Source organism: Mesoplodon mirus (genome assembly GCF_964341445.2).
Source record: "Mesoplodon mirus genome assembly, chromosome: 9".
In the NCBI taxonomy this organism is placed as follows: domain Eukaryota; kingdom Metazoa; phylum Chordata; class Mammalia; order Artiodactyla; family Ziphiidae; genus Mesoplodon; species Mesoplodon mirus.
Window position 1 is genome coordinate 109,874,188 of NC_138985.1, and position 27,547 is coordinate 109,901,734.

At 43.7% G+C, this 27,547-nt stretch overlaps 1 protein-coding gene across 4 annotated transcripts in view; it reads right to left on the minus strand.

Moving 5' to 3' along the window:
* Window positions 1-19,662: 19,662 nt before the first annotated feature.
* PRKAG2 (protein kinase AMP-activated non-catalytic subunit gamma 2) overlaps window positions 19,663-27,547 on the minus strand; it is a 288,527-nt gene continuing 280,642 nt past the window's right edge. For all 4 annotated transcript variants that reach the window (XM_082632118.1, XM_082632117.1, XM_082632120.1 and 1 more), the window contains 3 exons: window positions 27,276-27,422; window positions 24,101-24,194; window positions 19,663-20,225 (listed from right to left, as the gene is read on the minus strand). In XM_082632118.1, the coding sequence (XP_082488244.1) occupies window positions 20,194-20,225; window positions 24,101-24,194; window positions 27,276-27,422 (273 nt within the window). In that variant the 3' untranslated portion in view covers window positions 19,663-20,193. The remainder of the gene's footprint in view (window positions 20,226-24,100; window positions 24,195-27,275; window positions 27,423-27,547) is intronic.

Sequence of the window (27,547 nt, forward strand, 5' to 3'; positions counted from 1 at the left end):
GTTATTTTAAAATCTTTGTCTGCTAATTGTAATGTCTGGATCATTCATAGGTCTACTTTTATTGAATGACTTTTCTCTTGATTATAGGTCATTTTGATTTATAGGTCATTTGATAATATGTCATTTCTAGTAATTTATATTTTATAGTGGCCATTATAGATTAAATGTTATAAAAATTCTGGATTGTGTATCTTCTTTTGAAGCCTGTTGAGTTTTGAGTTAATATTTGTATGTGGTGAAAAGTATGGATCAAAGTTTCTTTTAATTTTTGCGCATGAATATCCAGTTGTTCCAGCACCATTCATTGAAAAGACTCTTCTTTCTCCAATGAATTGCTTTTGCATCTTTGTCAAAATTCAGTTGTCCATATATGTGTGGGTCTATTTCTGGATGCTCTTCTGTTCTGTTGATATATTTGTCTGTCATTACATCAACATTATATTGTTTTGATTATCATAGCTTTATAATAAATCTTGACATAAGGTAGTTTTATTCCTCTAATCTTGTTCTTTTTCAGAGTTGTTGTGACTAATCTAAGACCTTTGCATTTTCATATGCATTTTACAATCAGTTTGTCAGTTTCTACAAAAAAGCCTGCTGGAATTTTGATTGGCATTGTGTTGAATCTAATCAATTTTGGGAGAACTTACATTTTAGTGATACTGAGTCTTGACCCATGAGCAAGGTATATCACTCCCCTTATTTAGGTCTTCATTAATTTCTCAGCAGTATTTAGTACTTTTCAGTGTATAGGCTGTATGTATCTTTTATCAGATTTACTCTAAGTATTTCATATTTTGATGCTGTTATAAATGGGGTTTAATTTTTTTTGCTTTTTTGATTGCTTGTTGCTTGTATATAGAAATGCAATTGATTTTTGACTATTGATTTCTTATCCTAAAACATTGCTAAACTCACTAGTTTTAGTAGATTTTTTGTAGAAGTCCATTTGCTTCTCTACATTGATAATCATATAGTTTTTGTTGCTTTTCATTTTGGATGCTTTATCTAATTTTCTTGTCTTACTGCACTATGATTCTGAATAGAAGTGGTGAGAGCAGATACCCTTGTCTTGTCCTCTCCTTGATCTTAGGAAGTAAACAGTATAAATTGCATCATTACGTGTGGTATTGCTTGAGGACAAGATACAATTGGTTCAGACTCTACCTTAGCAAGAGATGTTTATATCTTAAATCATTATGGAAAAAGAAGCATTGACTGGTGTGCCAGTTTTCTTCCAGAAATGGCCCGTCAGCAAGGCAAGGACTTCAGCTTCGAGTACCCCTAGGTTTGAACTCCTGCTCTGTCCCCTAAAACCTGCACAGCCCTGGGCAAGCCACGTGACCTCCACGTGCCTCCCGGGCCCGGTGACGGCACTGGGTGAGCCAACACTGGGGAAGGCTTCGCCTGTCATCTTGCCCCTTTACTTTGCTTTCCTTCTTTTCTCTTTTGAGATCAGATTAAATGCTTGATTCTGTCCTTGGTGTGACATACAGTATGTGACATGGCGCTGAATATAACGTTTCTTCTTAGCCTTGTTCTCAAATTATTCTATGATACTTACTTTTCTCTGAATTCTTTCGTAATATCAGTTCATTTCTTGTTACTTGGTCTTTAATGTGGTTTTTGTTAAAGATTTCATTTCCAAGGAAAGGCCAACTTTCCTTTGATTTTGATGGAGGGAAGATTAGCTACATAAGTCTTTTGAAATTAAAGCGAGTGAACCAAAACACAAACATGAAAGGAGTATCGAATGCTTCCCTGAACTAAAAAGGTTCCCATCCCAGAGCTTCTAAAGTTGGGAGGGCTCTTTTGCTCGTTCTTTAAGGAGGTAGCCCAGAAGAAAAGAAAACCAGCTACAGTAGTTAAGAGGAGACAGGAACAGCCAGCTGGAGACAAACCAATGAAAAGCCTTAGAGGCCGCACTTGGCTGAAGGAAGAAAGAGATCTGACCTCAGTGTGCTATACAGAGGTCTTCCCTGAACTGGGCAGTGCCAGGCTTGGTTCAGAAGTCTCCTTTGTTAGTCGGATGTCAGCATGACCAAGGTCAAGGTCGAAGAGGAAACTTACAAAATGGGTTGGATGTTAAAAAACAAAAAAACAAAAAAACAGGTGATGTGCAGATAAACTACAAGAAAGAAGCCGGCTTGAATTTATTGTGTGTAAGAAAATTTGGCTGTGAATTTTCCGTGAGAATTATAATTTTTAAGATTAACACAAGCATAAAATTAGCCAGCCGTCAAGAGTTCAAGAAAATTTGTCATTTAGTGTGCCGTATACTAAACAGTAAAAATATTCAAACAGGAGAATTTTGGGAATAAGCATTGTGCCCTGGTTGAACAGTAGGTTACCTTATAAAACCTCACTTAACAGTACATAAATTCTGAACTGAAATATCCCATCCTGATTTGGAGTATAGCTTTGTCTCAGTGTTTGCTGAAATGTAGAAGCTCATTAGTAACTTGAACTAATATTAGATCAAAGTCATTACATTAGTACGCTGAGTCTGTATGGATAGTTTCATTTTCAACTCTAGTGAGCAGAACAGGCAGGGTGCTCTCTGGTTAATTATACAGCTGCGTTCTGGGGAGATCTTGGAAGGCTTTTCATGCCCATAGGGTGCTACGGGGGGTTTCTTCCTGCACAGGTGGGCATGGTCTGTGTGACGTGACTCTGCAGTTCTGGCCCAGCGCTGGCTGCATCAGGATGGGCACCTGACCCAGGGGTGGCCTCCTCAAAGCCTGGCTCGGACGGGTGATCTATTCTGTACGATTGGCTCAGCTTTCCCAGCCCCTCGGAGCTTGAGTGTAAGATGTGTCAAGTCAGAAGCAGGGTAGGAGCTGAAAGACACACAGGGAAACGGGAGCCATAAGCCGCCAAAGACACACAGCAGAGAGGGGTGCAACAGGTAGAAACAGGAGACAACTGCTGCGCTTGGGGGGCAGCGGAACCCAAGTGGGAGGGCAGCACTGCCCTCCAGAGCCCGCTGTGCCTCACCTTTCCGTGTAACCTGTCACTAAGGCAGTCAACCTATAGCTTTTCTCAGGAGCCAGGACGCAAGGCAAGGCCTTTGCTTATTAACTGGCTGGTTCTCAGGAGCAGCTCTTGTGTCATTGCGTGAACTTGGTACAGAGTTGGCCATTGTCAGTATTTAGTCAGAATACTTAAAGAGGGAGAGGTGGATGGGCCGGCCAGTAATGCAGTCAAGAAAAATATCAGGGCGTAGAGTACTTAAATTCTATACAATTGGAGGGCATATCTTAGGAATTATGGTAATTTGGTACTTTTCAAATTTCAGATTGTGTAAGTAGATTTCCATTAAACAAGAATTATTGATTACGACAGTTGTCAACATTTTGTAACTTTAGTTTTGCAGTTTTTATTCCACTCATGGTCCCCCTTCCCCATTGAAGTAATTGCTGCAAATTGGGTAAACTGCAGAGGCAGTCAGGATTACTCACCATCACTGGATAGATCCATACAACCAAAGGCTTATTAGCTCAGATTCAGGCTTTTTCTTAAGTAACCCTGTCTTAGCCTATTTGGGCTGCTGTAACAAAGTGTCACAGGCCGGGTGGCTTATAAACAACAGAGATGTATTTCTCCTGGAGGCTGGAAGTCTGAGATCAGGGTGCCAGCAGGGTTGGGTGAGGGCCCTCTTCTGGGTAGCAGATTTCCTATTGTATACTCACATGGTGGAAGAAATAATAATTAAAAAAAATTCTCTTGAAATTCCATTATCCAGAGGTAACTGCTGTTGGTACTTTGGTATAACGTATTTCTAGACTTTTTTTCTAATCACATATCTATACATTTGTAACCTACAAAAATGAAATACTGTCCATTCCATTTTACACCATTTTTCTTTGGCAAATACACATCCATCTACAGCATAATTCTGACCGTCTATGTAGTATTCCACTGTATGACTCTATCATGATCTATGATAATAGCAGTTTATGGAGCTTTTACTTGGTTCCAACTGCTTTGTATGCATTATCTTGGTTAATTCTCACACCAACTCTATGAGGATGGGTTTGCTGCAGTATCTCCACTTAAAACACAGAAAACTGAGCTTTAGGGCTGCCGACCTGCTCCAGATGGCACATCCGTCAAGTGGAGCCTAGAATGCCAGCACCTACACGTATTTTTATTTCAGCACCTACACTTCTAACAACTGTGCTTTTGTGCTTCCTATTGTGCATTTTGGTGGCTTCCAGAAAGCCACATGCCAATCATTATTTTGGTAAAAATATAATTTTTTATTAAGCTGAATGAACATTTAAATTTCATAGAACAAGTTTTTACAGTGAAAGCAATAAGGTTTTATACCTTTCCCACTGATATTTAATAAACTCAAATTACAATTTATGCTAATTCTCTTTAATTTTTAAGATTTTAATTAATTAATTAATCTATGGCTGCATCGGGTCTTTGTTGCTGCACGCGGGCTTTCTCTAGTTGCAGTGAGCGGGGGCTACTCTTTGTTGTGGTGCCTGGGCTTCTCATTGCAGTGGCTTCTCTGGTTGTGGAGCACGGGCTCTAGGCGCGCGGGCTTCAGTAGTTGTGGCACGTGGGCTCAGTAGTTGTGGCTCCGTGGGCTCTAGAGCTCAGGCTCAGTAGTTGTGACACACGGGCATAGTTGTTCCGCGGCATGTGGGATCTTCCCGGACCAGGGCTCGAACCCGTGTCCCCTGCATTGGCAGGCGGATTCTTAACCACTGCGCCACCAGGGAAGCCCAACTAATTCTATTGTGGATGAGCTCGCTGTGTTAACTCCCTCCACACCGCTCCTGTTGGCAGACCTTCCCAGATTCAGGGCGCCACGTGGTCCTGAGGCAGCTCTACTTCACTGAGGGCCCTGGTGGAGGTCCTCCCTGCTGGCAGTGTCTCCTCCTCCCCAGGCGTAGCTGAGAGGGGAAGCACTGCCTAGAAGACGAGAAGGACGTGGGCTGCTCCTCTCCGGGGCCTGTTCTAGGACCTCTGCCCCACCCCAGCCCCTGCATCTTCCCCCCATGCCGAAAAGTCAGAGATTAAAGACCATCCCTACATACACTGCACAAGACCCACTCTGCCCCCCCCACTTTCCCAGTAGGAAAGCAGTCATTTCCCACTTGCAGAAGAGCATAGTACCTTTCCACGCAAAGGTTATTTCAAGCAACTGCTATCTGGGTATAACCTGAACCCAACACAATACTTGTACAGAGTGAGTTTCATAAGCTGGTAAAGGGCTGACTTCCAGTACTGTTAAATTGTGATGCTAGATGAGGTTGGCATATACTTTCCAATTTGATTCAGATTATCTCTGAGAAATGGTCAGTTTAATCCAGATTTCCTAGGATGATGCTCTGATGGCGCTCTCATTTGGGTTTCTGAATGTGTTCTGTCAGCTGGTAGATACCTAGGGAATGTACTTAAAAGGGGGTGAAATTGATTCTAGTCTCCTGTGGTATCAGTATACACTTAAAAATTGGAGGTCTTCAAATAAGAGCATGGGTAACTCGAGGAGGATGCAGAAGCTTTCCAAGAGACACACAAGAACAGATAATTTAAAGAGAATCAACTTCTGGATTTTCAACTTAAATGTATACTATTTCCTAGATGGAGCTGTCTGGGAATATACCTGAGTTCATTGTAGCTTTTTCCCCACTTTACAAAAGAAGTTAGCCCCTTCACCAGCCCTAAATCTTACCAGGTTGCATTATTTCAGGTGTACAAAACACTGGGGTGCCAAGTAAAGGGAAAAACTCCTTGAGTGATTAATGGAAACATGGCAAACCCCTAGTGTTTCCTGTATTCTTCCTTTTTATGCACGTTTATGTTAAGGTTGAAGCCTGGTGTTAGAACTGAGGTATTTTGACCTGAGTTGAGATATTCAAAAAGAGGATAGAAAGGGATGGAGAGAATGACAACTTTCCTTTATTTCCCTCTTCCATCCCTGGGCTGTTGTCAATATATATCCATCTTCAGGGAGAGTTTCATGAGAGCAAAGCAAAGAGAGCATTGATAAGAAATAATATGTGTAAAAACCAGCTTTGAAAAAAACTTATCAGGACATAATTTTTTTAAAAATAAATTTATTTATTTATTTGGCTGCGTTGGGTCTTCGTTGCTGCTCACGGGCTTTCTCTTGTGTGGCGAGCAGGGGCTACTCTTTGTTGTGGTGCATGGGCTTCTCATTGCAGTGGCTTCTCCTGTTGTGGAGCATGGGCTCTAGGTGCGAGGTCTTCAGTAGTTGTGGCACGAGGGCTCAGTAGCTGTGGCTCGTGGGTTCTAGAGCGCAGGCTCAGTAGTTGTGGCGCCTGGGCTTAGTTGCTCCGCGGCATGTGGAATCTTCCCGGACCACGGCTCGAAACCGTTTCCCCTGCACTGGCAGGCAGATTCTTAACCACTGCCCCACGAGGGAAGCCCCAGAACGTAATTCTTTTCAACTGCTCTCAGTACTCATCTCTTGGTTGTATCATTAACTAGAAAGAAAAGAACTTTAAATAGCCAAAGCAGTATGATAGTTAAGCTGGTTCTGTTAATTACAGATGAAAAAATTTCTTGAGCCACCAAAATTTTCAACATATATTGGATAAAATCCAAGGATAAAGCTTTGATATTTCTTTAATAGTTGGAGTGCATTGTTCAGAAATGGTACTTAAAACCCATTTTACCAAATCATCATGAAATATTTATGTGTATTTTAATCATTTTTATTTCATCTTTTATTTTTTTTATTTTTTATTTTTTTTGCTGTACGCGGGCCTCTCACTGTTGTGGCCTCTCCCCTTGCGGAGCACAGGCTCCGGACGCACAGGCTCAGCGGCCATGGCTCACGGGCCCAGCCGCTCCGCGGCATATGGGATCCTCCCAGACCGGGGCACGAACCCGTATCCCCTGCATCGGCAGGCGGACTCTCAACCACTGCGCCACCAGGGAGGCCCTATTTCATCTTTTAAATGTTTAAATTTTCTTACCTCCAAAGAGCCAAAAATAGAAGTTTATGCTAGCTGCTGGACTGACTAGTGTTAGCATTATGTGGTCATACTCTTCTCTTTGACTGAATACATAGGAAATTTTTTTTTTTTTTTTTTTCGGTATGCAGGCCTCTCACTGTTGTGGCCTCTCCCGTTGTGGAGCACAGGCTCCGGACGCACAGGCTCAGCGGCCATGGCTCACGGGCCCAACCACTCCACGGCATGTGGGATCGTCCCGGACCGGGGCACGAACCTGTGTCCCCTGCATCAGCAGGCGGACTCTCAACCACTGTGCCACCAGGGAAGCCCCATAGGAAAAATTTTTATCATGATATCTCACAAAGTAAACATTTCTTTTAAAATATTCTTATTTAATTATTTTCAAATAAATGAAAGATGAAAATGGATGGTCTAAAATAAGACTAAAGATTCTGGAATGTTAAGTTTTTTTGTTTATGCCAGACTGGAGCAGCAGTGGAATATTTGAGGCTTTTTTTTTTTTTTTTTTTTTGGCTGTGTTGGGTCTTCGTTGCTGCATGTGGGCTTTCTCTAGTTGTGGCGAGCGGGGGCTACTCTTCGTTGCGGTGCGCGGGCCTCTCATTGCAGTGGCTTCTGTTGTTGCGGAGCATGGGCTCTAGGTGCGCGGGCTTCAGTAGTTGTGGCGCATGGGCTCTAGAGCGCAGGCTCAGTAGTTGTGGCGCCTGGGCTTAGTTGCTCCGCAGCATGTGGGATCTTCCCGGACCAGGGCTCAAGCCCGTGTCCCCTGCATTGGCAGGCAGATTCTTAACCACTGCGCCACCAGGGAAGCCTTTCTGAGGCTTTTTGACACTCCATTTCTTGCGTTTTTTTTTTTTTTTTTATGTTGGGGGTAGGAGTTTATTAATTAATTAATTAATTTTTGCTGTGTTGGGTCTTAGTTTCTGTGCAAGGGCTTTCTCTAGTTGTGGCAGGCGGGGGCCACTCTTCATCGCGGCGCACGGGCCTCTCACTATCGCGGCCTCTCTTGTTGCGGAGCACAGGCTCCAGACGCGCAGGCTCAGTAGTTGTGGCTCACGGGCCTAGTTGCTCCGTGGCATGTGGGATCCTCCCAGACCAGGGCTCGAACCCGTGTCCCCTGCATTAGCAGGCAGATTCTCAACCACTGCGCCACCAGGGAAGCCCATTTCTTGTTTTTGAGTGTTTGCTTTCTGGTTTTTTTGCTTAGTTGCATGTCAGGAAACAAACAATGTCTGACTGTCTTGTAATAGGAAGTACAAGTCCCGTCTATGAAATGTTTTTGCCAAAAAATGAAACCTGAGTCTGAAGAAGCCCCAGGTCTAACTACTGGGATAGGGGAACATGCTAAATGACACCCAGTGAAACATCAGCAATCCAGAATGTGCAGAGATCTATCGGATAAGCCTCTCGATTTCTTCCACAGCTAAATGACCTGGAAAAAGGGAGGTGGGTAGAGAATTCTTACAGCTTAAAAGAGCTGAGAGAGAAATCAACCAACTCCAATGTGTGGCTCTTGTTTACATCCTGATATGAACACACCAAATGTGTGTGGCATTGGGGATGTTTGAAACTGAAGAGTATTACATGATATTATGGGATTTTCTTAATTATGTTCAGTTGGGGTAACTGCATGATAGTTAAATGTCTTTAAAAGTTCCTGGGCTTCCCTGGTGGTGCAGTGGTTGAGGGTTCGCCTGCCGGTGCAGGGGACACGGGTTCGTGCCCCGGTCCAGGAAGATCTCATATGCTGCGCAGGGGCTGGCCCCGTGAGCCGTGGCCACTGGTCCTGTGTGTCCAGAGCCTGTGCTCTGCAACGGGAGAGGCCACGGCAGTGAGAGGCCCGCGTACCGCAAAAAAAAAAAAAAAGTTCCTATCTATTTGAGACAGTGTTGAAATATGAACAAATTCCAAATAGAAGGAGAAAGTGGAATAAGAAATGGAGTAGAATGAGAAAAATATAATCAAAAGAATAGGAGGGAAAAAGAAACATAAAATAAGGCCATGAAAATAGAAAACACAAAGTAAACCCAAATACAAATATATCAGTAATTATAACAAATGGACCTCAAATGTTCTAAAGACAAAAATTGACAGAATGTATGTAAAAAAAAATCTATCCAGGGCTTCCCTGGTGGTGCAGTGGTTGAGAGTCCGCCTGCCGATGCAGGGGACATGGGTTCGTGCCCCGGTCCGGGAGGATCCCACATGCCGCGGAGCGGCTGGGTCCGTGAGCCATGGCCGCTGAGCCTGCGCGTCCGGAGCCTGTGCTCCGTAACGGGAGAGGCCACAACAGTGAGAGGCCAGCTTACTGCAAAAAAACAAAACAACAACAACAAAAACTATCCATATGACGACTGTAAGAGAAACATCTAAAACATACAAAAAATTGAAAGTAAATGTTGGAAAAGGATATACCAAATACTAACCAAAAGAAAGTTTGTGAAGCTACATTGATTAAAAAAAAAACAAAACCAAAATAGGTTTTAAAGCAAAACCATTATTATGGATAGAGAGTCTCTAAATAATTATAAAAGGTTTAAATCACTAGGAACATATTACAATGCTAAACTTATATAAGCAATAACATTCTATTCAGGTAAAATATATTAAGCAAAACTTGACACAACTACAAGGAGAAAAAGAAATCATATAGGATATTTTAATACCTTTCAGTAATTGATAGGTGAAATAGTGTTTAAAAATCAGTGAGGAGAGGAAAGATTTGAGGAGCAGAATTAACAAACTTGTGTAATAACCACCTATCAGACATTGCTCTCAACAAACGAAAAGAAATACATTCAAGCCATTTATGAAACTGACCACGTAGTGGGGTTATGAAGCAAGTCTCAACAAATTTCCAAGAATTTCTCACATCGGCCACATTCTCTGACCACAATGCAGTTAAGTCGGAAATCAATAACAAAAACATAGAAAGAGGACCCCATACATTTGGGAAGTAGGAAATGTACTTCTATATAATTCATGGGTCAAGAAGAAACCATAAGGGAAATTAGAAAATATTTAAACTGAATGATAAGAAAAATGCTACAAATAAACACTACAAATCAAGGCTTATGGGATGCCATAAAAGGGAAATTTTAATCTTAAATGCCTACATTAGAACAATAGAAAAGGCTGAATATTAATGATTTTAGTGATCTATTTAAGAACTTGGGATAAGAACACAATAAACTCAAGGAAAGCAGAAGGAGGGAAAAATAATGAGCTGAAATTAAAAATATACAAAACAAAAATTAAATATTACCAACAAAGGAAAATGTTGGTTTCGGGAAGAACTAATAAAATCAACAAGCATCTGGCTACGCAGCAGGTCTAGAAAAGTCACTGGTCCAGGCTGAGCAGGAGGATGGCAAGGCCCAGGAGGGATGCCTCTAAGAACAAGGACACAGATGGGTTAGCTCATGTTTTTGAACTCAGTGTGAGGGGACTAGCATTTCTTGCTGAGTGTTTGGAGCTGAATTAATGATAGGTGATGAAAAACTAAGCAAATGAAGAAGTGACAGCTGCGGTCAGCCAAGGCAGAGCATGAGGCCATCCAGGGCTGGGATTTTTCAGGAGGAGAGGGGCAGGGGGTTGGTGCTGTCTGGACTGGAATCTAGGCTGGACGCGGAGGGCAGGGAGGCAGGAGGGGCAGACAGTGGGGGCTGTGGACTCACAGGGCCCCAAGCACGGGGCTGGGGGAGGAGGAGGGCTGCTCCCCAAGTCAGTGACCCCCACCTGAAAATGGTCGTGGACCAGCAGAAGGGTCCGAGGCTGCCGGTGAGGTGCTGCGGGGGAGGCCATTTCCCATCGTTTCACTTCCCTGCAAGGTGTGCTCCCCACTTGCTTACACCATCATTTCTGTTTCACAGCAGAGGTGGGGAACATTCTTCAAGACAATTTGCAGATGACAGAGGAAAGTACCCACTGTTCTTCAATAACTGTTCACATTCCTTAAAAATGCCTATTCCAAAAAAGAGCAATTTGGATCAACTATAGCATAATAAATAGAACTTTCAGGTGCACAAGTATTACAAACAGATCTAAATTATTCATCACTAAGTGTTATGTTAAGTTGTCTGAAATCTATAATATGGCAACTTTTGAGTGCCAGCTTTGAAATGTTAGTAATCGTGAGTAGCGTGGCCAATTTCTAATGAACACATTTCAAGTGACTGCTGAGTGAATCTCTGTTACCATTTGAAAAATCTCAAGTGTCTGCTTTTTAATTCTCGGCTATATCCTATCACTTATGTAATGTTAATGTGTCTAGATTAAGGTAAAATTACTTTAAAAGGAAAGCAAACTGTTTACTTCTGTAAAAAGTTTTTGCAAATTTTTTTTTTTTTTTTACTTTTGGCTGCGTTGGGTCTTCGTTGCTGCACACGGGCTTTCTCTAGTTGTGGTGAGCAGGGGCTACTCTTTGTTGCAGTGCGCAGGCTTCTTATTGCGGTGGCTTCTCTTGTTGCAGAGCACGGGCTCTAGGTGTGTGGGCTCAGTAGTTGTGGCTCACGGGTTCTAGAGCGCAGGCTCAGTAGTTGTGGCACATGGGCTTAGTTGCTCCGTGGCATGTGGGATCTTCCCAGACCAGGGCTTGAACCCGTGTCCCCTGCATTTGCAGGCGGATTCTCAACCACTGTGCCACCAGGGAAGCCCCTGTAAAGTCTTAAAAACAAGTTTTTAGCACGGAACATTTCAAACACATACTCAGCACCTAGCTCTGTCACACGCATCAGTCTGCCGTCACATGGCTTGTCCTCCCGGTGTCTCTGTGTCTCTCTCTTCTCATAAGGTCACCAGTTATATTATAGGATTAGGGCAGGCCCTACTCCACTAGGGCCTCATCTAACTTGATGACATCTGCAAAGACCCAAATACGGTCACCTTCACAGGTCCTGGGGGTGAGGACTTCAGCAAAACCTTTTGGGGGACACAGTTCAACCCACAGCAGCCATTTAGATCTGGGGTTAAGAGCATGGGCTTTGGAGTTAGGACTGTTATCAAGTCCCAATGTCCTCAAACTTGAAGCGGTATGAACTTGGCCCAGTGAACATTTCTGTGCTGGTGAAGACCGCTTTGCGATGGTGTGTGAGGATTGAGACGATGACGGCATGCAGAGTGGCTCCAGGGGAAAGCACTTAGTGCCTTGCAGCAGCTCCTCCCCCTTCTGTTCTTTGCATTGTTATTTGTGTTGATTGTAATTATTAATACCATGTGGTCAGAAAAGGTCTCATCAAGAGGGTGAGATTTCAGCAAGACTCTAAGGCAGTGAGGGAATTAGCTCAGCTGAAATCTGGGGTGGGGATTCCAGGGAGAGAAAGCAGCTGGAGCACAACCCTTAAGATGCCCGATGTTGCTCCCCTTCCTTAATCCGCCCCCGATCCCCCACGAGGGCAGGGATTTGTTGTGCTCACAGGTATGGCCCAGGCAGGTGCTCTGTGCACAGTAAGTTAATATTGAAGCCCCGTTGATCGGGACTAAACAACTCTCCTCTTTGGCATGTTTCTGAAAAGTAGCAGGGATGATGTGGGCCACAAGCCACCCAAGTCCCCTCATTCCAGACGGGCTTACTGGGAACCTGCAAACCAGGGACCGCCCGCCTCTGCCCCTGCTTCCACGCGACACTTGTGATGAGGACTCCTCCTGGGGCTTTTCCTCAGCGTTTTTTTTGGTTTCTGGAAATTGTTTCAGCTGGCAAAAAAAGACAAGGGGCAAAGAAAGATGGTGCACGGAATTCTCGAAACATCCCGGAGTGGCTCTTCCTGGATTTTAAGGGGGTCAGGAGCGAGCTCCTCGGATCCCCTGCTCCGTCTGTGAGGGTGGGAGGGGCTGGCCCTACACGCAAGTCCTTCTGGTCTGTTCCACCCGCAGCTCCTGAAGCCAGGCTCATTGTCCTCTCTGAGCAGGCGTTGGTGTGCTTTTCTCTGTCCTCCTCACAGGCGGAGGGCGCTCCCTTCACTTGGGGTCCACCGTGTTCCCTGCTCTTGACCTCTGTGCCCTCCGGCATCCCCTCCCGTGAGGGCAGCTGTCTCTGACTGAGGGCACCTGTCTGGGGGTCCTCCAGTAAGTCAGTGCCCTTTGTGTTAGAAAAGGCGGAACCCCCTTATCCTTAGGAACCTTCGTTCGGCATCTCCTTCCGGGATCCCTGTGTCGGTCCTCGAACGTCGAAGCTTAAGGCAGAGAAGAGGGCCGCCTCTGAGTTTGTAGATGACGCTCCATCTTCTGTGGCATCTTTCTAACTTTATCAAGTAAGCCAGCAAGTTCGAGGGAAGAGCTCTCGTGACCGGAGCACGTCACCAGACCCACGATCCTAGTAGATGCATCAGTACTGGCCCTTCCCGACCGCTCATCAAACACTCGGTGAACATTCAGGAAGCACCTCCCAGGTGCCAGGGTAAGTGAACGGAGACGAATAGGATCTTGTCACCTTCCTAGGGACTCAGGTGACCACCGCGTCAACGATGGCAGCATCTGCTCCTCACACACATAGTCCTTGAGCATTCCCGGAGCGCCCGTCCACGGAAGTGTGTGTGTCGATGTGTGTATCCCGCGCAGTGACTCTGCAGACGGGGACCGCAGGCTAGGAGAGGTGAGGGATTTCACAGCGGCTTCCTGGGAGCGCCCTTCCGCCGCTTGTGGATGCCAGGTGGTCTCAAGCCTGCTCTGGGCTCTCAGGGAAGAAGGCAGGGCGGAGCAAGGACTCGTGGTGCGTAGGGCTCCGGGCGTCCTACTTCACGTGAGGCTCGGAGGCGGGAGGCGTCCGTCCGCGGGTGGGGAGCGTCACGGGCGCCGTCAGAGGGAAGCAGGGTTTGGATTGGAGCCTGGAGAGCGGGCGGGCGGGGTGGGAGGGGCCTCGTCCCCGCGGAGGATGTCGGGCCGCGGGCGCTGGTGGTTTCTGAGCTGTGAGGTGAGGTGAGTTCTGGTTTAAAATTGCAGTGCGACGACTGTGACGAATGTGAGTTGTAAGGGGCCCCTTTTCGGGCTCACCGATCTGAACGCCTTCGAAAGCTCTGTCCGAAACGCTGCCGTTTTGTGATGTCTTTTCGAGGGAGGTTTCCAGCGTGTCTGCGCTGCGTGCGGGGACGGAGAGTCCCGCGTGGGGCGGGGGGCGCGGGGACCGGGCGGTGACGAGGCGGGGGCGCTCCGCGCGGGGAGGCCCTGCCGCCCTGAGGCAGCCGAGCCCCGCGCTGGGGCGGCCGGGACGCCGGGGAGCTCGTTGAAAGGGCGGCGGAGCCCGAGGTCTCAGGTGTGCAGGGCCGAGAGGCGGGCCTCGGGTGCTAGGCCCTCGGGCCCGGAGCCGAGGCGCAGGAGGCAGCGGGAGGGGACAGGCTTCAGCTGGAGGGGAGCGGCTTTGCCGCTGGCTGGTGGGAAGCGTTTCTTCCTCAAAGGCGCCCCGGGACCGGTGGGTCACTGGAATGAGCGAGGTGGCCCCGGCCTGTGGCGAATGAGCACCGGTGACACCGGGAGCGCTGGCCAGACTTCTCTGCTGTGCTGTGGCCGGGGTGGGGCCGAGATGCTAGAGTCCTGACCTTGGCGAGCAGGAACGGCCGTGGCACCAAGCCTCTGTCCTCAGTGCGCTAGAACTAGGCGTTTGCTCTGGTCGCCGTGCCTGGGATGCAGGTTTTCCAGGGAGGGAGACACAGGGTTGAAGTCAGGACCGGTGTTTCAGCGAGTTTTCAGCTTCCGATCTGTGAGGTGCAAAGCGCGGCAGTGCTTCGGGCGCAGAGATGTCTGGAGAGAACTGGGCACCTGATTTTCTTCCAGCTTCCCCGCAGGAAGGAACCTCAGTTTGCTTTGAGGGCTGAATAATTGTACTCTGCCCTTGCTGAGGTCGACATCTAAAGGTAAGTTTTAATGCAGTGTGTTTGGAACAAGAAGTAAGATGGGGTGATCCACAATGAGATGGAATTTCAGGGGTTTCTCATGAAGGTGTTTTAAGTGTGCTTCATACACGGACTTACAATTATGCCAGCTTTGCAGGTAATTTTTTACGTGAGAAACAATTTTAGAGTTTGTTCTCGATTCCTTTATGAAAATAAAATAACTGAGTGAAATTGACTTTCCACGTACTTCCCTGTGGGTAGCAGCTTTCTCCTTAGAGTGCTATTAAGCAAAGTAAAAGCCCCTTTTTTGGTGAAAATGCTTTGGAAGGAGATTGTGATGAGGGTCATATGGACCCATGGAACTGGCCTGTGGATTATTTCAATTGTCTCCTTTCCCAGAAAGGCTGCCCACTGAGTTTTTCTTCCAAAGACAGGTGGATTCAGTTAGGAAGTAACAAATACAATCGCAATACCAAGAAGATTCTAATTGTTTAGGGCAGAGTTTCTAACTTCACCACTGCAGACATCTTGGGCTGGATACTCGTTGTCATGGGGGCCGTCCTGTGCAGTGTAGTGAGTTTTGTGGCACCTGTGGTCTCTACCCACCACATGCCAGTAGCACACAGCCCCTCTCTCCACCGCCAGTGGTGACAACCAAAATGTCTCCACTTTGCCAAATGTCCTCTAGGGTCAGAACCTCCCCAGATTGAGAACCAGTGGTTTAAGAGGACTGTCTCTTCATGCAAAGATGTTTCTCTGAAAAAATGTTATGAGAAATGTTATCGGCTCAATACGTCTGTAAGTTTTTCTCGGAGATGAGAATACAGAACAGATGCCCTCCATTTCTGGAGCAGACGTGGTGGTTCTGATATGCTCTTCCTTTCAGATTCATCACTTTTGTTCACAGTCTTTGGAGGTGCTGTCGGTGTGAGGGCCAGAGTCACAGTGGGCGCTTAAGTGAGCCCATGGCCCACTGGGTCTTAGCGAGCCTCAAGGTGAGGAGGGCGCTACAAACGCTTGAGGCTTGTCCTGCAAGGGTTTCCAAAGTGAGTTCTCTCTCTCAAATGTTTAGACGTTTCCCCTTAGAATCTTTCCTTCACTTGGCCTTCAAGTGCCACTTTTCCTTATTCCTAGAGGGGCACAGAGAAGCATGTTTTCTGTAACCCAGTCTTGATCATTTGCTGGGAACAAATAACTCTTAGGTGGAAACAGAAGGATAATGGATCTTCGTTAGTTGTAGCCTGACCGCTAGACTAGGTTGCTTCACTTAGGCCAACGTGTGTAACACTTACATCTGCTCCACACCCTGATGTGCTTGACCTGCTTGGGGGAGGGTCCGAGGCCTGCAGGACATGTGTGTGGGTCGTGGGAAGAGACAGTGCTGACATGGTTCTTTGTTAAGTGGCTCCCAGCTGTCTTCTGAAGCAGAAGACACACAGCATGCCTCCTTCACCCCGTGCATAGTGTGTGCACGCTTCCGTATGCTACACAAGCAAGGGGCGGATTGAGAATAGATACTTTGAGTTTAAAAACTGTGTTATTTTAGCAGCTTGGAGATTTTTTCCTTTTCCCAAGTATTTTTTTCTTTTTTAAATTGAGGTATAGTTGATTCACAATGTTGTGTTGGTTTCAGGTGTGCAGCAAAGTGATTCATATGTGTATATACATATATTCTTTTTCCGTTTTTTTCCACTACAGATTATTACAAGATAGTGAATATAGTTCTCTGTGTTATACAGTAAGTCCTTGTTTATCTATTTTATTTTTTTTTGGCTGTGTTGGGTCTTCGTTGCTGCGCGCGGGCTTTCTCTAGTTGTGGAGAGCGGAGGCTACTCTTCGTTGTGGTGCGCAGGCTTCTCATTGCCGTGGCCTCTCGTTGCGGAGCACGGGCTCTAGGCGTGCGGGCTTCAGTCGTTGTGGCTCAACGGGCTCTAAAGCGCATGCTCAGTAGTTGTGGCTCACGGGCTTAGTTACTCTTGCCAGACCAGGGCTCGAATCCGTGTCCCCTGCGTTGGCAGGCGGATTCTTAACCACTGCGCCACCAGGGACGCCCTATCTGTTTTATATATAGTAGTGTGTATCTGTTAACCCCAAACTCCTAACTTACCCCGCCCCCACTTTACCCTTTGTTAACCATAAGTTTGTTTTCTATGTGAATCTATTTGTTTTGTAAATAAGTTCATTTGTATCACTTTTTTAGATTACACATATAAGTGATATCATATAATTTGTCTTTCTCTGACTTCAATTAGTATGATAATCTCTAGGTCCATCCATGTTCCTGCAAACGGCATTATTTCATTCTTATTGCTGAGTAATATTCCATTGTATATACGTACCACATCTTATTTGTATATTCATTTGTTGATGGACACTTAGTTTGCTTCCATATCTTGGCTATTATAAATAGTGCTGCTATGAACATTGGAGCGCATGTATCTTTTTGGATTAGTTTTTGTCTTTTTGGATATATGACCAGGAGTGGGATTGCATGATTATATGGCAACCCTGTTTTTATTTAAGGACCCTCCATACTGTTTTCCATAGTGGCTGCACCAATTTACATTCCCACCAACAGTGTAGGAGGGTTCCCTTTTCTCGACACCCTCTCCAGCATTTATTATTTGTAGATTTTTTTTGACGATGGCCATTATGACTGGTGTGAAGTGATACCTCATTGTAGTTTTGATTTGCATTTCTCTAATCATTAGTGATGTTGAGCATCTTTTCATGCATCTGTTGGCCATCTGTATATCTTCTTTGGAGAAATGTCTATTTAGGTCTTCTGCCCATTTTTTGATTGGGTTGTTTTTTTGATACTGAGCTGTATGAGCTGTTTGTATATTTTGGAAATTAAGCTCTTGTTGATCACATAGTTTGTAAATATTTTCTCCCATTTCATAGGTTGTCTTTTCATTTTTGTTTATGGTTTCCTTTCCTGTGCAAAAGTTTGTAAGTTTGATTAGGTCCCATTTATTTTTGCTTTCATTTCTTTTGCCTTGGAAGACTGACCTAAGAAAACATTGGTACAATTAATGTCAGAGAATATTTTGCCTATGTTCTCTTCTAGGAATTTTATGGTGTCATGTCTTATATTTAAGTCTTTAAGCCATTTTTGAGGTTATTTTTGAGTGTGGTGTGAGGGAGTGTTCTAACTTCATTGATTTACATGCAGCTGTCCAGCTTTCCCAACACCACTTGCTGAAGAGTCTGTCTTTTCTACGTTATGTATTCTTGCCTCCTTTGTTGAAGATTAATTGGCCGTAGGTGTGTGGGTTTAATTCTGGGCTCTCTATTCTGTTCCATTGATCCATATGTCTGTTTTTGTGCCAATACGATGCTCTTTTGATTACTGTAGCTTTGTAGTATTGTCTGGAGCCTGGGAGGGTTATGCCTCCAGCTTTGTTCTTTTTCCTTAGTATTGCTTTGGCAATTCTGGGTCTTTTGTGGTTCCATATAAATTTTAGGATTATTCTAGTTCTATAAAACAATGTCATGGTAATTTGATAGAGATTGCACTAAATCTGTAGATTGCTTTGGGTAGTAAGGCCATTTTAATAATATTCTTCCAATCTAAGAGCATGGGATGTATTTCCATTTCTTTGAATAATCTTCAATTTCCTTTATCAGTGTTTTATAGTTCTCAGCATATGTCTTTCACCTCCTTGGTCAGGTTTATTCCTAGGTTATTTGTTTGGTTTTTTTTGGACAGAGTTTTAAAAGGGGTTTTTAAAAACTTTCTCTTTCTGATATTTCATTGTTCTCCAAGTATTACCATTAGTCTAAGTCACAACCACTACTATTTCTATGGGGAGAACATAGACAAAAATCTCCTTCTCTCATATTTGGCCTACTAGGAGATGAAAAAATTGACACCTAGCACAAGAAAATCTGCATGGCAATTTTTAATTAAATATGTTCTGTTTAATAATGGAGAAAGTTATGAATCAAATCATTAAGGTTTTTTTCTGTTGATGTAAAAAAGAATATGAGAATTCATGTTCTCCTTTATTTGGGGAGAAATATCTAAGTGGGAAACTGCATGTAGAATTTTAATTAATATGTGCTGACAGGGAGATCAGCTCAGTGCTTTGTGACCACCTAGAGGGGTGGGTTAGGGAGGGTGGGAGGGAGATGCAAGAGGGAGGAGAAATGAGGATATATGTATATGTATAGCTGATTCACTTCGTTATAAAGTAGAAACTAACACACCATTATAAAGCAATTATACTCCAATAAAGATGTTTAAAAAAGAAATGTGCTGAAATACAAAGTATTTTAAAGAACTTCTATAACAAGATGGCAGATAGTAAGATTTATTTTAATTTTTCAATCTGCAAAAAAAAACCCCAAAACAAAAAACCAAACTATACTCATATATATATATATATACACACACACACACACATATATATATATAGTGTCAACATTTTCAGAGCACTTACATTAGGAAACATTGTGTTTCTCCTCAACCATATGACAATACTGTATATGCCACAGTAAAATTTACAAAACAATCGCATCAGCAATCACACAAACGTCATGATTTTCATGTCAAAACACAAGAAAAAATAGACATCTTCCCGGCACTTTGTTTGCAGCCCCACAGAGAGGTTCCCACAAATGCTGTTAGAAACTTCAGCTTTTAAAACCTAACAGTGGCTATTAGAGAAGTCATATCCTTTCCAGATCAAACTTAATGAGAATTTTGTCCTTTTAAAATAGCAACCAATGGTTTGTTAATGGGTACGGTGAAGTTTACCCACCAAAAGATGTGTAAAAAATTGCATGAAAGTAAAAATAAATAAAGCTGTTGTAAATCAGCCTTGTTTACACTATAGTTCAGAACAGAACACTGACACATAAAACCATCATTAAAGTTTTATAAAGTAATTATTTATATTCAAATTACAGCTATTCAACAAATCTAATGAAAACTGATTTGGTAAAGGTTCAGACGTTCACACTCCAGCAGTGTCAGTTCACAAGGACGCGCTCCAGCTGCGATGGGCAGTAGTGATGACATATCGCTGTTCTGACATAAGGCACTAGATCTCAATATGCCACACACTCGCCTTATGTCATATTACCTGTTAGATACCAGTGAATTCTTTAAAAATGAAAAATAATAGAAATTCAGGACACAGTGCACTTTAATGACATACAGCATTTGAAATCTTTCAGACAATGGCCTGAAAACAGTCTTTTAATGCAAGCTCACATCTTCAAACACAAAATCTTTCTTTTTTATGCTTAGTTTCAACATCACTGGAAAAAACACCCATCACTAAACCCTGATACACATTCTCAGCCATTGGACTCTGTTCTATCGCGGTCAGTGTTCATGAGGCAAAGCGTGACCCAGCATCTTTGTTCAAGTTCTCCTGCAAGGGCTCTTCCACTCACGGTTGTCATTCGGTTTCTGTCTCCTTCTGCTTGGCACCTATCAAGAGATGCGAAACGAAAGTTTCAAAGCAATATAAAAATACGTTGCAGCTGTGCATGTCCTATATGAGCGCAGTGGTGGTTCTCTGCCTGGTGGCACCTACCCGCACCTGCAGAGCCTTAGGAGATGTGGGGAATGAGCAGGTGAGCGCCAGGCTCCCCATCCCCACCTACCATCACTGCAGCACGCTTTTAATCCATTTTGCATATCGTTAATTCTAGCACTCTTCTTTTTTTTTTTTTTTTCCTTCTGGCCATGCCACGAGGCTTGAGGGATCTTAGTTCCCTGACCAGAGACTGAACTTGGGCCACGGCAGTGAAAGCGCGAAGTCCTAACCACTGGACCATCAGGGAATTCCCTGCATATCATAATTCTAAATATGCAAGGTTTAATTTGGAAAAGAAGAGGGTTCTGTTGCTAAACGTTTTTTTTTTTTTTTTTTTTTTTTTTTGCTGTACGCGGGCCTCTCACTGTTGTGGCCTCTCCCGTTGCGGAGCACAGGCTCTGGACGCGCAGGCTCAGCGGCCATGGCTCACGGGCCCAGCCGCTCCGCGGCATATGGGATCCTCCCAGACCGGGGCACGAACCCGTATCCCCTGCATCGGCAGGCGGACTCTCAACCACTGCGCCACCAGGGAGGCCCTGCTAAAAGTTTTTAAAAGAAATATGTATTTAAGTTTTAGCGAAGGTGCAAAGTATTTCTGTTGTACATACTTATAAAAATGTAAAAGCATTAAACATGCTTACAGTAACTGCACATAAAACGTACTCTCACCTTGCCAGGATATTTTGAAACGGGTTGGGAGGGAGGAGCTGCCATTTTTTTCATTACAACAGAGTCTGTATTTTCTCATCAGACACTAGAAAACACTCGACTTTGAAAGAGATCAACACTCTATAAAAATAAGGGGCTAAAAAAATTGTAGCTACTGCCATCAGGCTGTTTACTCACTAGTTGCACATGTGGATACTTAGGTTTGTTTGGATAGTCTGAATTAAGTTGGACAATGAACTACTGCTAAAAACTTTTTAAAAAAGAGAAGATGTTATTATATCAAATCAGTATCCTTAATGGGGAATTGTGTCCATTATCTGGTGAAAAGAATAACCACTGGTACCTTTTATTCACATAATAGTGGATTCTTTCAAAAAGCATCTCTTACTGATTATTCCATAAACATCCAGTCAGCAGTGCTTGTCCGGGTATGGGGTCTGACGGCACACAGCATTCACGCACGGCTGTGGTTTCAATCACAGTATCTCTGGAGGGCCACTAGGCCTGTGTCAGGCTGCTCATCCTATAGCTGAAGGGAGGGATGGAGGCTGCACAGGTGAGCAGCGAGCTGGCCCACACTCACACAGCTCCAAGGGGACAGTGGGGTTGGGCTGCCCAGGCTGGACCTCTAGTCTGATGCTTACACCACACGGTCACCTGAGTATGCTAGCGTCTGATCTGATGGAGGCGCTCCCTCTCTTCCAAGACAGCACCGCTCCCGATGTTCACCGGTAATCCAGTTATTAGGAATACAGGGCATTTTCCTAAATGAACAGCGTTACACACACTGTACTACAAAGAATTCTAATTCGACTATCCCTGTCTTTACAATATTTATTTCTGTGGTAACATACATTGCAAATCCAGCTGTGGAACAGGTTTCCTCCTTGCATTTTCATTAATGCTGACTTGCATTAATAATCTAGAATTTTTGAAATACCAAATTTGGATGGAAGTTTAAACTCATCCAGACGAACGTTCTCATTCTTATGGTTTGTGACACGAAGGCATAGAAAGGATAAAGAATTGCTTACTCTGAATTGGTAATGCACAAAGAATCTTGGCCACGGGGACAGAAGCGAGTTGACATTTGGCCTGACTCAGCCCAGCAAGCTGTGTGCCTTGGCCCAGGGCCAGCCGACTAGAATAGGGGTGTCTTTTTCTGAAGGTGCCAGGTTACGTGCCTGTGGGGATGAGCCTGCCTGGAGATGAGTCCTTTTCCTAACATGCACAGAGGAGCTGCACAGCTGACCCTTGAACAACACTGGGGCGCTACACACAGCTTATCCTTTGTATCCATGATTCCCCTCCATATCCGCAGTTCGGTGTCTGGATTCAACCAACCATGAACTGTGTAGCACTGCAGTATCTACTATTGGAAAAAATTCACGTGTAAGTGGACCCATGTTGTTCAAGGGTCAACTGTATATAAATGGAATCACGCTCTCTGCATTGGTCCTGCTTCCTTGCTCTGTTTCGTCTGTGGGGTTCATCCACCGTCCGATACAGCTGTGTGTGTGCGCCGTCAACGCATTCCACTAATGAACATAATGCAGTCTGTCCGTTCTTCTGCTCAAAGATATTTGGGTTATTTCCAGTTTGAGGTTATTACAAGTAGTGCTATGAACAGTCTCACATCTTTTAGTCCTTTTCTCATTTCATGACTACAGAGATTATCATGAGCCATAAAAAAAAAAATCCTGCCATTTTTGACAACGTGGATGGATCTTTCACTTATTTCTAAGTGAAATAAATCAAGACAGAGAAAGATAAATACCATATGGTTTCATTCATATGTGGAATCTAAAAAACCCAAGCCAAAACTGATGAACAAAGACAACAGAAGAACATGGAGAACACAGCAGTGGTTACCAGAAGGGAAGGGGGTGGGGGTGGGTGCAGTGGGTGAGAGGCTCAGCTGTATGGTGGTGGATGACAGCTGGACTTGGGGGGGCCATCACTCTGCACACACGCTGAAATCGAACGCTGTACTAAAACTTATGTAATGATTAAGAAGAGGTTACTGTGAGTTTCAGGTTCTCACATACCTGAAATTTGAAAATGACTGCAGCAAGCCCTGTTTCTAGAGTTTCTGACTCAGCAGACATGGGCTGGGCCCCACCTGTGCGTTGCTAAATAACAATGCCCAGGTGCTGCTGCTGCTGCTGCTCTACAGCCTGCTGGGAGTCACCGCCCCCTCAGAATCACACCCCTGCCGTTCTCACTTAATCAGTGCGATCTGTTTCTCGCTGGTGATGGGGATTCCTTTCGGGTGGGTATCTTCAGGTTATAGGCCAACTGTAAAAACTAGTCTTAGCCAGTTTGATTGATTTCTGAACTAAAGAAAAATCAATACCCTAGTAACGGCACATTTTAATGTTTAACTTCTAAGAGTTCAAAGGGCACATGGTTTAGTCTCCTGTCTTGGCCTTGATCTGTGAGGCCTGAGGCTGGGTTGTCTGTACTTCCTGTGGGTGGGGAGGGGAAGTGGAGGGCTGGTGGTTTTAGGACCCCTTCAGCCATTAAACGATTGAACTGTGTGACACAGGAGAAACACCAAAGGGAGGCTTAGAGTTAATCTGGCAGAAAATGAGTTTAGTCACCAATGTTTGACAGTTAACGTAATTTCCATACACTATTAATGGAAAAAAGTTTGCGTAGGTCAAACTTTAATATACTCACTACTAGTAAGCTTTTTTTTTTTTTTTGAAGGGTAGATGGTTTCAATACTTAGATCCCAAAGAATTTCCCTTCTGATTTCCAGTTAGTAGTCCTAAACATAAAGCAAAACTGAGGAGATCTTCACTTTTTAACGGGCAAGGTTATGACGATCATGGCAACGAATCCTCGATTACTTAAGCACTTCTGGGTGTCGACAGGATGCTCTTAAGTCAGAATACTTTCTATAAACTTTTCTCTCAAGTAGAATAGGAGAACTTCAAAACCACAAAGAAAATGAAAATGGTTTACAAAGTACTGCACAGAAAGGTGCGGCTGGCAGGTGGGCGAGGGAGGGCCTGCTGCCCCGCATCCCCGCCCCGGCCCCACCTCAGCTCCCTGTGCACTTACAGTAAAGGTCAGACACTGGCATTTATACCTGCAGGGGTGAGTATCAGGGCTTGCAGAATATCCGACAGGGAGATAATACCCACGATACTGTCTGTTTCGTTTACTACCACCAGCCGATGGACCTGCAAACAAGAAGAAAGGAGGCCACGTGTGAAAGTTGAAATAAGTAAAGGTTTAAAATGGACGTTAGAAAAAAAGTCTTTCATGTGCTATACAATGAACAGATCCCACAAATGAGAGAAAGTAACAGTGCAAAGAGCCATGCAGTGGTCTTGGCTCTGTTAAAATGCAATGCTGACTTGCTTGACTACTTTTAAGAAAAATTAGCCAGATAAGTCCTGTTGAGTTTTCTATTTTCAAAATATTAATATATGAAAGATACAATTCAAAACATGAAGTATCACAGTAGCTGCTTCATGTGGCTCTAATCTCTTAAACGGTTTTTAATTTTTAAAAGTTGTATCTCCGTTTCTGTTAACTATCAGATAACTGTTTTTACCTGGGAGAGAAGTCCAAATAAGCAGTGAAACTAAATAAAAGGTCACTGCTCTTAGATTATATTTTCTCTTTTCTCTATGAAGTTCATATATTAAGAATAACAGTCAGAGGATGATCAACTATAATAAAGTGAAATAAATTACATTCACATCTTGTTTTCTACTTGAAAGTCTTTTATAAGTGAGTGGACAATGTTCTGAGGTATTAATTACTATAACAAAGTGTCTTAAAACAGGAAAGGAGGCAGAGAGCATCACGCTTCTCTGATTTAAAAGCTTTAGAATTTAGGCTTGAGGCAACCACATGCCCGTCGGTTACCCTGGAGACCCTCTTCTCCACAATGAACAGTTAAAACCCACTGGTACAGAATGGGTGGCACAGGAGGGAGACGGGAGGAGCGGGGAAATCACTTTTATAGTTTGTCTCTAATGATACTGTGCCGGTGATGCTTTTGACATCATAGCTTGCTTTTAGGTCAAAAGAGAAATCACTTTGTCATCTTTCTCATGCTAATCAACATAAATTTCTTTTAAAATCTTCTCTAGAAAAAGTTATGTTCTTCAATAACCCTGTGATACAACACAATTATCTATTAACTTTAATCGTAAGTTGACTTACATCTAGGGCCAGAGAATGCTATATATTCTATACTAGACACATTTTGTTGTTCACATTTAATAATGATAAATAACTATCTTTTGAACTACTAAAGGTCAAGGGGAAACCATTTCACTTAGAATTAGTTCTGCCAGACAGAAATGACCACCAAAAATATTATCATCTGTTGCTGAGTCTAAACTTATGAATGTTTCTTTTCTAAGAGCTAGTGTGATATTTGTCATATAAATAAACCAAATCATCGCTGATACTGTATGCCCTGCTCCTAACAAAATATGTTGAAGCTGGGAATTCCCTGGCAGTCCAGTGGTTAGGATTCTGTGCTTTCACTGCTGAGGGCCTGGGTTCAGTCCCTGGTTGGGGAACTAAGATCCCACAAGCTGCTCAGTGCAGCCAAAAATATACTATATATATGAAATATGTGTGTATATATATGTATAGGTGTGTGTGTGTATATATATATATATATATATATATATATACACACACACACCCATATATATATATATATATATATGTTGAAGCTAAAAACTGGTCTTTGTCCCCCAACAAGGAGTCATATGGTGAAAAAAATTAATGATGAAAAAAGTCAAGGTGGGTAACTTGAAAAAACTTTAATTACACCTGTATTTCCCTCAATGACCTATTTTCACATTAAAGTTTGCGCTGCTCACCAGATGAACTTCCAGGACAAGCCAATCACTTTCTTCTCCTACCTGACAGTAGCACGTGCTCAAACAGGGGTCTTGGGAACACGAAGGCTGCTGGCGTTCTCCACAGAAACAGCCGTGTTAATACTGTGGTGCAAGTCTTTCTAGTCTCTTTTCTATGCACGTGCACATATGTTAACATGAAGCATCACATTATATATAGTAACTGGCCTTTCTCTTAGCAATATATTGTTTTTCCATATCAACAGTATTCTCCTTTAACATGATTTTTAATTGTTATAAAGGATTCCATCAGATGGATGTGGTCCATTGTCCTTAAAATTAGGGAGGAATGTCTTACCTATTTCTGCTTATGATCTTCAAAAGGCATATACAAAAGAACAATAAAAAGTTTAGATGTATTCCTAAGTCAATTAGAACCCTCTGGAAAACTAGTAATGGATGTTAAATTCAAGTAGAAAAAGACTTCGTGTTGAGACTAGTGGAACAGGGTAAAGGCCATGGCAGCTGAAGCTTGGGCAGTCAGCTCTGCTGAGGACGGAGCAGGGTGGGACTCTCCAACACACGTGACAGGAGCAGGGCAGGTGGACTTGGGCAACGTTGGCTCCCGAAGACGGGCTCTGTGCTCTGACCTAACACACCACTTCACAGGTAACTTTCAGAAAGCAGGCTAAGGTCGCCTGCAATTAGCCTAAAAATAACCAGGTGCTTTTCCTCAGGGACTATATTCTTGCTTTTAAATAAAAATCAAAGCAGACTTATTATGAATTGATTTTGCCTAATTAGGGGTTAGAAGGAACACAGTTGCATCCTTCAGTCCTAAGGAGTGATGAAGAGGGTAACATTCCTACCCCTAACAAGAAAGGAAAGAAATTATTTTGGGAATGGGTATACTGAATTAGATACACTATAAAATGATCTTGCTTACCTTTTATTCAGAGTGTTATGCAAAGTATACTAAAAAATCTTACAGGCAGTAACATACAGGGGGACATAAGTGCTCACAGTCAGGAGATGAACAGACCATTTAACTTAAAAAAAAAGATCAGAATACATTTTATTGACTTACTTGTTGTTGAGACCATATAATTACACATTTTTAGCTTTAAATTCATCAATACTCTAATGAAACCTAAAGCTCTTGGGACTTCTGTTTTCTCAAGTATGTTTTAAAACCATGAAAGTATGTTGTCAGGACTTATAAATTCAATTCAATTCAGTGAACATTCACAGATGACCTACTATGTGCCAAGAAACGTGCTAGGTTCTGGAGCAGGGAGACTGTGTCACGGGACTGCACTGGAAGGCTGCCTCACGGGCTGGTCCTGTGACTCAGTATTCCTGGGGCACTGTTTCCTAGTTAGGTGCTCATGGCAGACGGGGAGGTGGGGAGGGACCCGGGTGCAGCCACTTCACCTCGGCTCTCACTATTCTGTCCACGATGGTCTCCAGTACTTCCAGCTTACTGCACTTCACTACGCCTTCGAAATACTGTGACCGGTGCTGCAGGGCCTGGGTCACTGTGATGTCTAGGTTGTTGTATGTTTTTTCAGCAGCAAGGTTCTATAATGAAGTAACAGTGAGTTATATCCTTCATTTCAATTCACATTAATGACCAAAGTTAGTTCAAAGCAGCCTGATCTTCAAAAACATTAATGTTAATCATAACTTAGTACCACTGTACCAGC